General features: G+C 39.7%; 1 protein-coding gene across 3 annotated transcripts in view; it reads right to left on the bottom strand.

The window, feature by feature from the left end:
- The window catches only part of chrna8 (cholinergic receptor, nicotinic, alpha 8), a 362,783-nt gene that overhangs the window by 72,122 nt on the left and 276,952 nt on the right, over nt 1–13,709 (bottom strand). For all 3 annotated transcript variants that reach the window (XM_059973862.1, XM_059973863.1, XM_059973864.1), the window contains one exon: nt 1,995–2,162. In XM_059973862.1, coding sequence (XP_059829845.1) covers nt 1,995–2,162 — 168 coding nt within the window. The remainder of the gene's footprint in view (nt 1–1,994; nt 2,163–13,709) is intronic.

Below are 13,709 nucleotides of genomic sequence, written 5' to 3'. Positions count from 1 at the left end.
CAGACTCAGAACGTCCCTTTCAGTGGCCTCTGTCAATCGTGGTCGACCATGGCGGTGCAAGCCAGGGCAGAGTTGATAAGGAGATCTGTCTGTTGCCCAGGCAGTGGGACCCCGCCCCCCCCCCCCCCCCCCATGCTGATGACAGGTGCAAAGGAACGACAAAAGTTGATACAGTTTGATGTCAGCAGCATCGCAAGAGTTGCCGTGCCGGTGCTGGGTATAGCAGTCAGCCACCTTTGGGTCTCCGACTCTAGATTTTCCTCGGGGTTTACTCCCAAAGCCTTTCCTGTGAGTGGGTATAGCCACAAGGCAGCAGGGGTTTGAAATTGGAGTTTTCTCTCTCCCAGATGAGCTACCATCTGTGGTTAATGAAGCCTCATTTGACAAGAGCAACTGGTTTTAAGGCGCTAGTGATCTGCCTTTGCCCCTTCTCCTGTCAGTGAGAACAGCTCCACCGGGCATAAGAACTGTGCTACATATGAAGGCCAGGAGCTGGACTTGGTTGTCAAAGGCTGTTTGAGACACACTCCATGAAAAGCATTTGTCTAGCAGTCAGAGCTCATCCCCACTACCACCCTTCGACTATGACTACCCTTGGACTTTGTCTATGACTACCTGCCTTACTGCTGGCAGAATCAGTTCTTCAATTGATTTAGAAATGAGCAATGAAATGTTGTATGAAGCAGGCAAACTGTCACTATTTTGTTGTGAAGTGCTGGGAAACATGTTCTTAAATGTCTTCTGTTTATGAAAAGGTTTCCCAAAGTGACTTAAGATAAGCCAAGTTCTTGTTTGCATTATCAGATGTTATTATTCTTCAAATGTTCAAGGAGCCTGGATGGTTTTATTGCCTCATTTGAAAAAAATCTTTTTCACAACAGACACATCAGCTATTGTTGGTTGATTGGGACTGGTATAAATCCATTTTTCAGATTCTCCACATTATATTGTCAATATTGCATTTTCCTTTGGTCCACTTTGACTGTTTTTGTTATGATTAAAGACCACAGTCAATCACTGATTGTGTAAGTCCAACCTCAAGCACTGCGATCAATAAAAGGGTAAGTTCTGATGTTCTCATAGCTCAGGCAAAACTGGCTTCTCTGCCTGAAGGTACCTAGAGTGAGGCACCAACTTCTTGGTTGGGCCACGGGTTACAGAAGTGCTGCCGAGATTATTTGTAAGAGGAGATTCTGAACTTTACACCATTGAACGCCATTGCCTACTTCATAGGCATTGAGTCACTGTGTGATTTGAGCATGAGAATTGTATTAGCTTACATTGAACCACAATAATGAATGCCAATAATGTGTGGGCTGGGCCCAGAGATAATACAATTTACTCAATACAGCTTCACATGATATGCCAAATAGAGAAGTGTCACATTGCTTTTCAACAAGTGTTGGTGCATGGCCAAGTGGTTAAGCTTTTGGGCTGGTGATCTGAAGGTCGTCAGTTCGAGCCTCAGCCATGTGTGTCCTTGAGCCACTTACCCATACACTGCTCCTGCATGTTTATAGCCCAGTGGCGGCGGTTGGTGCAGTATGGACAAGATAAGTCAAAAATGTGCTTTGAGCAAAGTCTAAGAGAATGGTGGGTTAGCCAGAAATAAAGAGATTACGTGATCACTGTAATAAGTTATGAGTCACTGAGGGTCAAGTGCCTGTAATAAGAAATTCATTTCGGAAATTAATCCTGTCATTCCTTAGCTACCCCCCTCCTCACCACCCCCTTTATCTTTATCTCCTCCTTAGAAACTCTGACCACCCCAGGAGCTAAACATTTCCTGCTTTGGGAACCACTGGTCTAGCTAATGTGTTCTCTGTCTGGAGTAGAATTTTCTAATGCTCTATCACCATTAGGCCACAACAGAGGGAAAGAACAAAGTGATGTCTGTGTGCATACCCTGCCCTAATTCTAATGCAGTCTTTACTCTCCTTCCTTCTCAGTTCATGTTGTGCAAAATGAATCTACTTTCAGGAAATTAAGCTTACCAACTAGGTCCCATTCTCCATTGGGTATATAAGTAGAAATATCAGCTTCCATCATCTGCAGGTCCAATAGCCAGCCATCATGTGTCCAGGAACCAAATTTCAAATCGCATCTCTGGACATCAAAGGGGAACCAGCGAACATCAATGTAGCAGGTGCTCTTCAGAATACCTATTTAGAACAAGGATAATAAAGCAGATGATTTTAATTTTTGTCATAGCTCAGTATAATTTCAAGTCTTTAACAGTCCTTTTGTTTGGAAAGGGAAGGCCCAAACTTCAGGACCTTCAAGAGCTTGGAAAACGTGTAGGTAGTTATCTCTGATTTACACTCTGTGTCACTCATTAGCAATGATAAAAAATGCAGGTTAGTTTGTAGTTAGAAGCATAGCACAAAATAAGGGCTGCATATTTCTGGGAGAATGGGATCTGTTCTAGAATGAGAGCAACCTGTCAAAATAACCTTGGGAAAGAGATACAACAGTGTGGTTGGGGTGCATCTAAACTAAACTGGCAAAGGGAAGGCCATCCACAAGCTCCAGTCTCTCTTCTCCCCTCCACTGTCATTCAGAAGATGCAAAAGCCTGAGTGTGCATATAATCAGACTCAAGAACAGCTTCTACCCTGCTGTTAAATGATTCTGCTACAGAATTAATCAAATTAATCAAATACAGAAAGTTGTAAATTAGTCAGGTCCATCTTGGGTACTAGGCTCTGTAGTATCCAAGACATCTTTAGGGAGCAGTGCCTTGGAAAGGTGGCGTCCATCATTAAGGACCCCCATCACCCAGGACATACCCTCTTCTCATTGTTACCATCAGGAAGGAAGTATAGAAACCTGAAGGCACACACTCAGTGATTCAGGAATAGCTTCTCCTCCTCTGCCATTTGATCCCTAAATGGACATTGAAGCCGTGAACACTACCCTCACTTTTTTTTAATATGACTTCTGCTTTTGCACTGTTTAATTAAACTACTAATACATATATATATGTATATATATATATATGTATATATATATATATGTATGTGTGTGTATATATATATATGTATAGATCTACTGTAATTGACCTGTTTATTTATTGCTATATTATAGTGTATTGCATTTGATTATTGCTGAAAAGTTAACAAATTTTACATTTCACAACATATGCCGATGATATTAAACCTGATTCTGATTCCCAAGTACAATAAAATGGACTCTTGATCTCACAATCTACTCCGTTATGATCTTGTCCTTTATTGTCTACCTGTACTGAACTTTTTTTTTCTATAGCTCTTGCACTTTATTCTGCATTCTATTATTGCTTTTCCAAGTACTACCTCAGTGTACTGTGTGATGATTTGATCTACATGAACAGTGTGCAAGACGCTATCTCAGTACATATGATGATAATAATAATAAACCAATTTCAAAACAGTGCAGCTGCTCGAAACCTCTGGAGTAGGAAGTAGTAAAGTGTTAAATAGAAACAAAGTAAAAAAAAAATGGAAAGACTAAAACAGGGTTAGAACCCAGAATATATGGTAAGATTGGAGAATCACTGAGACTCAGTGTCTATAACAATGACAACAAAAAACTGCTGAAGGAACCCAATAATCAGGCAGCATCTGTGGAGGGAAATGGATAGTTAAGTTTTGGATGTAAACCCTTCAACTCTTAGTATCAGCTGTCTTGCCTCTCTCTTTCAGTCCTGGTTGAGGGAATTGACCCAAAACATTGATCATCCATTTCACCTTCGCAGATGCTCTCTGGCCAGAAGAGCTCCTCAGCTTCTTGTTTATTGTTGCAGATTACGGTATCTGCAATCTTTTGTGTCACTGTGTAACTGAAAAAATGTCAGGAATAGGAATATGTGCAGAAAGGAGTGGGGGGAAAGGAAAATTAATGGGTGATGGAAAATTAAAGGAAAATTATTAATTATAGTGCTGGAGAAAGGAAGCATCTGACATGAAGAACAATGATTGTTTTGGTTAGAGAAAAACTAAAAGGAAGCTGTCATCCTATAGAGAAACAGATCAGATGAGAAATCACATCTGACCTACAAGAAGAAGAAATATTAAAGGACTTTAAGTAGCCTGAAATAACGTCAAATAGCAAATGAGGGAGGGGTGTAATTTTTAAGAATTGTGAGAAAGGGATAGCATGATATTGTAATGGTTAGCTTAATTGGTTTCCTTTGCCAGCAATCACTGTTTGGGGTTTGATTCCTACCACTGTTTGTAAGGAGATTTACATTCTCCCCATGACCATGTGAGGTGTTCCAGTTTCCTCCCTGAATTCACAATGTACGGTTCGGGTGAGAGAGTTATGGCCATGCTATTTTGGTGTTAGAGGCGTAGTGACAATTGTGGACTGACCCCAGCTAATCGCAAACAACGCATTTCACTGTATGCTTTGGTGTTTCGATATACACCGTACGTGACAAATAAAGCTATCTTTCTTCATCTTTGAATGTAATATCTATAACTGAAACACCAAACAAGAAGTTGGAGTTAAATAGTTAAATGTTATTTTCAGTGTTATGCACAATGAAGGAATTAACCTGGCACTGAGGCATGAGTACAAATGGACCAGTATCACTGGTGGAATATTTGTAAACACTGATCCTCCAGTCAAATTTTTCAGATTAGGATGATAGTGTGGTTAACTGGATCAGCAAATTTGCAGATTTGAGGGTGTAGTGGATCGTAAGGAAGGCTTGCAGAGGGATCTGCATCAGTTGGAAAAATGGGCTGAAAAATTTCAGAAGAAATTTAATGCAGACAAGTACAAGGTTTTGCACTTCTGTAGCACCAACCAAGGTAGGTCTTACAGAGTGTACAGTAGAGCACTGAGGAGTGTGGTCTGGCACATAATTTATTGAAAATGTTGGCACAGGTAGAGAGGGTCATAAAAAAAGCTTTTGGCACCTTGGCCTTCATGAATCATTGTACTGAGTACAGGAGGTGGGATGTTACGTTTATTTGTATAAGAAATCGGTGAGGCTTTATTTGGAGTATTGTGTGAAGTTTTGTTCATTTACCTACAGAAAAGATGTATTTGAAAGAGTACAGAGAAAATTTACAAGGATGTTGCTGAGTCTGGAGGACCTGAGTTATAAGGAGAGATTAAATAGGTTATGACTGTATTCTTTAGAGCACAGAGCTATGAGAGGAGATTTGATGGATGTATACAAAATTATGAGAGGTATAGATAGAATAAATGCAAACAAGCTTTTTTCCCCATTGAGGTTGGGTGAATACAACTAGAGGTCATAGCTTAAAAGAGAAAGGTGAAAAGCTTAAGGGAAATTTCACTCAGAAGGTCATGAGAGTATGGAATGAGCTGCCAGCACAAGTGGTGAATGTCAGCTCAATTTCAATTGTTTAGAGAAGTTTGAATAGTAGGGATATGGAGGGCTATGGTCCTGGTGCAGGTCATTTGGAGTAGGCAGTTTTAAAGGTTTTGGCATGGACTAGATGGGCAGAAGGGCCTGTTTCTATGACTCTAAGAACTTACATAACTTGTCATTTCTTTCTAATTAATAGGAGGTGCCAAAGATTACAACACTGGTTTATAAGAGGCTAGGGCATGAAAACTAAAATCCAGCACTGTAAATAAATAAAATTGTTAACTGGACAGGAAGCAGAGAGTTGTGAAAAATGCACAAAGTGCTGGAGGAATTCAGTTGGTCAGGCAGCATCTATGGAGAGGAATAAACAGTCAATGTTTCAGGCCGAGACCCTTTATCAGGTTGGAAAGGATGGGGGGAAAAGCTAGAATAAGAAGGTAGGGGGAGGGGAAGGAGATGCCATTTGCCATTCTGGGTATCAAAGGGACCTTCCCAGTAAGACAGCATTTCACCTGCAAGTCTGCGTGTCATTTAATATATCCGGTTCTCTCTGTGTGGGTCCTCTTCAATGGTGAGATGTGACATAGATGAGGGACCACTTTGCTGAGTAGCTTTGTTCCACTCACCCCAACAGGTGAAATTTCCTGGTGGCCGCTCATTTTAATTCTACTTCCCATTCCCATTCCCATTCCAACATGTCCGTTCATGGCCTCCTCCATGATGAGAGCACTCTCAGGTTGGAGTAGCAATGCCTCATGTTCCATCTGCTAGCCTCCGACCTGATAGCACGTGAATCGATTTGTCTAATCTCTGGCAAATTTTCCTCCTCCCCTTTTCCTCTTTTTCCATTCCAGCTCCTCTCCTACCCCTTCTTCTCTCCTTATTTGCCCATCACCTCCTGCTGATGCCCCTTCTCCTTCCCTTTCTCCCATGGTCAACTCTTGTCTCCTATCACCTACCAATTTCTCGATTTGTCTCCCCTCCTCCACCCACCCACCTACCTTCACCTATTACCTTCTGCTCCTTCCCCTCATCTGCCTTCTTCCCTCTTCCTTTGCAGTCCTAATGAAGGGTTTCAGCCCAAAACATCAGATGTTTATACCTCTCCATAAATGCGGCCAGATCTGCAGAATCCCTCCAGCATTTTGTTTGTTGTTTTGGATTTCCAGCATGTGCAAAGTTTCTTGTGTTTATGAGTTTGTTAAATGGCTGTTTTCCAAACAGTAAGAGAGTGGGCAACACACAGAAAATGCTGGAGGAACTCAGCAGGCCAGGCAGCGTCTATGGAAAAAAGTACAGTCAATGTTTCAGGCCAAAACCCTTCATCAGAACTCCTCTTGTTTTTGCGTATTTCCAGCATCTGCAGATTTTCTCTTGTTTGAGAACAAGAGAAGTTCCCTTTCAGTGATGCTGAAAGCAGTTAGTTGTCTGACAGAAGATGGATGAGACTCCCCCTGATTAATTTTATTATATCTTCCTCACCACACTCACCTCACTATCTGTGTACAAATATTCCAAGCACCAAACTGATTCCAGCAGTTCTTGCCTCAGAGTGGGCAGTAATTTTCTCCAAGGTCAATTTCTGGGACAAGCACTTTTTCAAGTGATTATGAGTGTGCAGTTTCAGACTTTGCAAAATTTGCAAGCAATACCAAAGCTGAAGAATCAGTAGGAAGTAGAATGATAATGGACTGATAGGATGATACTGAGTAAGTTAGCAAAATGAAAGAATAGGCCGAAAACTTAAGCCAGTCAATTGGCATTTGGAGAAAGGGGAATATATTGGCTCAGGGCTTCCTCAGGATGGGGAGAGAGTTGAGGGTTTACAGTTTTGGTAGCGGAGCGTTTTGGCATGAGGATGGTATGGGGTGGCATGGTAGCATAGTGGGTAGCACAGCGCTTTATGGTACAGGCAACCCAGGTTCAATTCCTGCCGCTGTCTGTGAGTAGTTTGCTCATTCACCCCGTGACTGCACGGGATTCCTCCAGGTTCTCCCACTGTCCAAAGACATACCGGTTGGTAGGTTAATTGGTCATTATAAATTGTCCTGTAATAGGCTAGGATTAAATCAGGGGATTGCTGCGCAGCATGGCTTAAAGGGCTAGAAGGGCCTATTCCGCACTGTATCGCTATATAAATAAATAAGACAAAACTGAATTATATTTAAATTATTGAAGGATTTACTGCCACTTTACATTTTCCCTCTCCCACATTTCTTTTGGGTTCCCTTTCAGTGATGCTGAAAGCAGTTAGTTGTCTGACAGAAGATGGATGAGACTCCCCCTGATTAATTTTATTATATCTTCCTCACCACACTCACCTCACTATCTGTGTACAAATATCCCAAGCACCAAACTGATTCCAGCAGTTCTTGCCTCAGTGAGCTGCAACTTCAACCCACTGCATGGTAACACCATTGTGGAAAGTTTGATTGTGGAGATGTTTCTCAGCATGGCCCTTCAGGCAATGGACTGATGCGAAATGCGTTATAAAAATGGAATACAAGTGAACTGAGTGGTAATAATGAAACCACTGTTAAGTCTTATGTCATAATGTTCAAAGATTATTAAGGGGAGATGTAATTATGGGAGAGAAGTGGACACAGGTGAGAGAAATGACCTAAGTCAATTTCTAAGTCACTCTGTAAGTCAATTACACTGAGATGTGACTATTACAACTTACAGCATTAATCACGTGAAATGATCCTAAAAAAATATTGCTATCAAGACATTCATTTTTTCCCCACAATTATAATGCAATTTATGACAAATGATACTCTAGGCATGATTAGTTTCTTATGGTAATTACAATTATAAGTGGACTACATTGCAGTGTTTGTTTCAACGCTGTTGCAATAACTACTTAATGCTGCTAATCTGTCAATCAGAGAATGAGGAATAAAGGGCAGTTCATCTTGTAAAGGAAACTAATGTAACAAGATCCAGTTTCTTATAAGAGAGTAAATAAATTTAGAATGACACTTTCCATGCTTCACTAAATAGGACTAAACATTTGCCAGTCTGGTTGGGAGTCAGGTTATAAACATGCGGTTTGATAGGCATTAAGTCTGCTGGCTATTTTGGAGAAATTCTCCTATTCTTGCTGATTTCTTCACTACTACATGACTTTCTTTTATCAGAATGTTGTTCATTTCATAAACACCAATAAATCCCTTTATATGTTGTTCAGAATTAATCTATGAAAAGTATGATCAGTGAAGTAATAATATTGAGGATTAAAATGTACTGGGGGGGGGGGGAAGAGAATGGACCATTTGCTATTAAAACCAGACCATATTCATGAGTGGTAGCATATTGAAATTTTATGAACTGGATATAATAAGGGTGCATGCAAGTGTTTGAGAGCACATTAGCTTTTTAAATTGTTTTTTAAAACTGTCTGCTATTGATCCCTTAAATTATTTTATGGTGATTACATAACAAATGCCTTTAATATAGCAAATTGGATTAGGGAGTGATGACTTTGAGTTAAACTATTGTCAAGCAATTTGTATCATGCTGTATTATTTTATGCCCAAGTTATTTAAAAGGAGACTGAAATGCTGTTCTAGTGCAATAGCTAATCTCTTATAAGCATCATTGCACCAACAAAAATCATACCATTGATAAAGAATGCTTGATGTAATGGAATATCCCATTTAACATGAGCATTATCAAACATAAAGAATTTCAAGATATATATTGTATACATTTCGCTGACATGAAATGTACCTATTGAAACCTATTGAAAATTAGTCTGTGACAGGGAGAGATATCAAGGCAGATGACCAAAGAACTGTTCATGAAGAAAGAGTTTTTGGCAACTTCTTAAATCAAGAGAGAGGTGGAGGCAGAAAGATTATGGGAGAAAATTTCAGACTTTAAAGGCAAGGCAATAAAATCCGTGAGTGCCAATGGTATGATGATTAAAATCAGGAGAAATCAAGAATCAGAATTGGAGATTTAAAGTGATCCAAAATTTTGAATTAGATGTGTGGAAGATTTGGTAAGGTGGAACTGACAGTGGTGTTAGGGTGACTATTTAGAGCAGGGATGAAGATTTTCAAATTAATGCACTGTGAGGGCTGTGTGAGGTAAGAAGCACAAGCAAAATGAATGGTTGCAATTGGCAAGATAAAATAAAAACAAAAACTTAGCTATTTATACATCCACATAAGACTGTTGCTATATTGCCTATTGATTATATATCAAAGTAATCTATTTCCTGTAAACTACTTTCGAACTTTTAGATATACCTGATAACTTGCTACATCAATGAAAGGTTTTCTGTAAAAAAAAACTAGTCACTTACATTTATTAGGTACCAGAATATTTAGCACTTGCTTAAACTGAATATTCAAAGTATGTTTTAAATTAGGCCAACAAGGCAATACACAAGTGTTTCATGAACCATATCATGGAGTGATTGACAGAAGGCACCAGATCTCTTGTTAGGGAGTGAGACAGGGAAGGTGACAGAAGTCTCTTGTAGGTGAACACCTTGATCACAATGCCATTAGTTTCAAGATAATTAAGAAGAAGGAAAGGTCTGGACTTGGGGTTGAAATTCTAAATGCTAGAAAGGCCAATATAGATGGTATCAGAAAAAAGATTTAGCAAGCGTGGATTGGGATAGGTTGTTTGCTGCAATGATGTACTTGGTAAGTGGGAGGCCTTCGAAAGTGAAATTTTGAGAGTGCAGCATTTGTGTGTTCCTATCAGAGTAAAAGGCAAGGATATCAAGGAACCTTGGTTTTCAAGAGATATTGAGGCTCTGAATAAGAAAAAGGGGTTTCACAGTAGGCCTAGGCAGGAGGGAGCAAATGAGGTACTTGACAGGTTTGAGAAATGTAAGACAGCACTTAAGAAGAAAATAGGGAGGGCTAAAAGAAGACAGGAGGTTGCTCTGGCAGAAAAGGTGAAAGAGAATCAAGGGCTTTTGCAGATATTTTAAGAGCAAAAGGATAACGAGGAACAAAATGGGTCCTCTGGAAATCAGAGTGTTTATCTATGTCTGGACCTGAAAGAGATGGTGAGGTTCTGAAATGTTTTTTTTTACATCAATATTTACTCGGAAGATGGACACGGAACCTACAGAAGTGATCCAAAACAGTAGTGATGTCATGACCATAGACAGATTACAGAAGAGGAGATGTTTGCAGTCTTGAGACAAATTAGTGTGGATAAATCCCCAGGACTTAACAAGCTGCTTCCTCAGATCCTGTGGGAGGCTAATGCAGATACTTCAGGGTCTCCAGTAGAGATGTTTAAAAAGCAATGGGTGAGGTGCGGGAGGATTAGAGGATAGCTAATGTTGTTCACTTGTAAAGAAAGCTTAAAAGTACAAGCCAGGAAATCATAGGTCAGTGACCCTGACATCAGTAGTGAGTAAATTATTGTATTCTAAGGGACCGGATATTTAAGTATTTGGATAGACAGGTACTGGATCGGGACAATTAACATGGCTTTGTATGCAGTAGGCCATGACTAACCAATCTTTTAGAGCTTTTTGAGAAAGTTACCAGGAAAGTTGATGAAGGCCAGGAAGTGAATGTTGTCAACATAGACTTTAACAAGGCCCTGCATGGGAGGTTGGCCAAAAAGTTTCAGTCACTTGGTATTCAAGATAGATTAAACATTGGCTTGGCAGGAAAAGACAGAGAGTGATAGTAGATAGTTGTCTCTCTGACTGGAGGCCTATGACTAGTGGTGTGCTGCAGGGATCAGTGATCAGACCATTGTTGTTTGTCATCTATATCAGTGATCTGGATGATAATGTAGTTCACTGGATTAGCAAATGTACAGATGACACCACGATTGGGGGTGTGGTGGACAACGAGAAAGACTCTCAAAACGGAGTGTGATCTGGAAAACCGGGCTGAAGAATGGCAGATGGAATTAATGGAGACAAGTGTAAGTTGTTGCACATGGGGAGGACAAACCAGGGGAGGATTTATACAGTGAGCAGTCGGGTCCTCAGGAGAGTAGAACCGAGGAATCAGAGAATACAGACACATACTGTGGCATTGCATGTAGATAGGCTTGTAAAGAAAGCATTTGACCCCTAGGACTTGATGTATCAAAGTAATGGATACAGGAATTTGGATGTTATGTTGAAGTTCTATAAGACATTGGTGAGGCCTAATTTGGAGTACTGTGTGCAGTTCTGGTTACCTACCCACTGGAAAGATGTAAATAAGATTGAAAGAGTGCAGAGAAAATGTGAAAGGATATTGCCCAGCCTTGAGGACCTGGGTTATAGGGTGTGTTGCCTTTATGGCATTTATTTAGTTTATAATATTTTCGCTATAGTAAGTCGTTTGTTAGCATTTTTTAGTTAAAGTTAGGATTGTTTAAAGTAAATTCGTTGTCTGTGATATATCGCGGCATGCGATGATGTCACATCCGGTTTCACCGTGTCTTGTGGGAAAATACCGGTTTGGAAAAACGGGAAGGAGGGGGCTCACATGTGCAGGATCAGCACGAGAACAGTTGTCTTTCTACGCACTAGAAACATAGTGAAGCAACGCCGTAAGTCCATGAGATAATCGATAAGTTGAATTAAAATGTTAACGCTGATTCTGTTAAAAGTAATGATGGTTGATAAGGTTTATGTTTTCGTTAGTTAAAGAGTTGCGGATAGTTTGTGTTGAAGTGTATTTAAAGCAGTCAATGGCGTAGGTAGGTTCTGACTGTATGCTGCACTTTAATGTAATGTAGTTGTTGTAGTTTTACTTTTGCAAGTATATACGATGTAAATGTGATATCAAGAAGGAAACAAGTACTGTACAAATCTTGTATTGTTTTATCAACAGTTTTCACCATACGTTAATGAGGAAGAGTGAACAGTAAACGGTTAATCTTACTTCGATCCTGTTTTCATTGACTACGGTTTACCTCGGTGTTTAGTTCAGCGTTCTCTTACACCTGAGTGAGAACACTACATAGGGAGAAGAATAGTCTAGGGCTTTATTCCCTGGAGCAAAGAAAAATAAGTTGAGAGGTATAGATAGGGTAAATGCAAGCAGGATATTTCCACTGAGGTCATGTGCTAAGGCTAAAAGGTGACGTGTTTAAGGGGAACACGAGGGGGACCTTCTTCACTCAGAATGTGGCAAGAGTGTGGAACGAGCTGCCAACAGCTGTGGTTAAAGCAGGTTTGATTTGAACATTGAAGATAAATTTGGATAGGTACATGGATGGGGGGGCGGGACTAAGGGCTATGGTCTGAGTGCAGGTCAATGGGTCTAGGCAGATTCATAGTTCAGCACAGACTTGATGAGCTGAACGGTGTGTTACTGTGCTACAGTCTATGACTCTAAGTAGTACCATAGATTATTGCAATATCTAATTTCTGCCATCTTCTTGTTTTATTCTCTTTCCTGCTCTCACACTCTCTCACTGACATTCATTTCATTTTCCCTTTCTTTTGTCTCTATTCTCTCGTTTTCTTCTCGCTCTCTCACTTTTATGCATGAAAATGGTCATAAAAGAGAATAGATGCATAATGCTGAAGATATTAATATGTAACAAATGAGGACAACACTGGGGGAAAGATGGATTAAGGGAAAGGAGAAAATAAATTTAAAGGATTTAAAAGAAGTCGGTGACATTACACAACTTGACAATTTTATTATTATGCATATTAAATAACACATTCTGACAGCATTCTAACAAGATAAGCACACGATTAATTTTGTTGTCACTATTAGATGTTGTATTGCTGAAAACAACCTTAATTTTCTAAAGAAAAATATTGACATTAAAAATATTTGTACAACTTGTACAAATGGTTTTTCACTGCGGACATTTGAATGAAATTTGCAATGGAATGATTGACCACTGATTTATGGTGATACATATTTTGCAGAAATGCTAGTCTTATTACTAGAGGCTCTCATATTAATTTAACAAGCATTTATTCAACACTTAAAAACTGATCTTCTGGAGATGTTACTCATTCTGTTTGTGCTGAGATATTTTTAGGAAATGGAGAATATAGATCACAACGGGGTATGTGAGAATACATCTCTTGAAGAAGGAACAGCTACTGTTTTTTTTAGGAGAGCCTCAGACTGAAGGTGCTGGAATATCAGATATTGAAGATGCTGTAATTTTGAAATTAAAAAAGAACTGAGATGATGGAAGCCATGCAACATCTGTGTGATAGGAACAGCATTAATATTCAACGTCAATGACCTTTCATTACAATGAATATGTAATGTATGGATGGGTATGAGTCATGTGCAGGCAGAAAGGATTAGTGTAATTAGGCATCTTTGCTTAATTAGATTAGCACAACATGATGAGCCAAAGGGCCTCTTTCTCTGCTCTACTGTTCTGTATGTTAAAAATGTTAGACTTCCACTAATCAGAATTATGCT

This window comes from Hypanus sabinus, chromosome 7 (assembly GCF_030144855.1).
Source record: "Hypanus sabinus isolate sHypSab1 chromosome 7, sHypSab1.hap1, whole genome shotgun sequence".
NCBI classification, from domain to species: Eukaryota; Metazoa; Chordata; class Chondrichthyes; order Myliobatiformes; family Dasyatidae; genus Hypanus; species Hypanus sabinus.
This window is presented reverse-complemented; position numbering and strand designations above follow the sequence as displayed.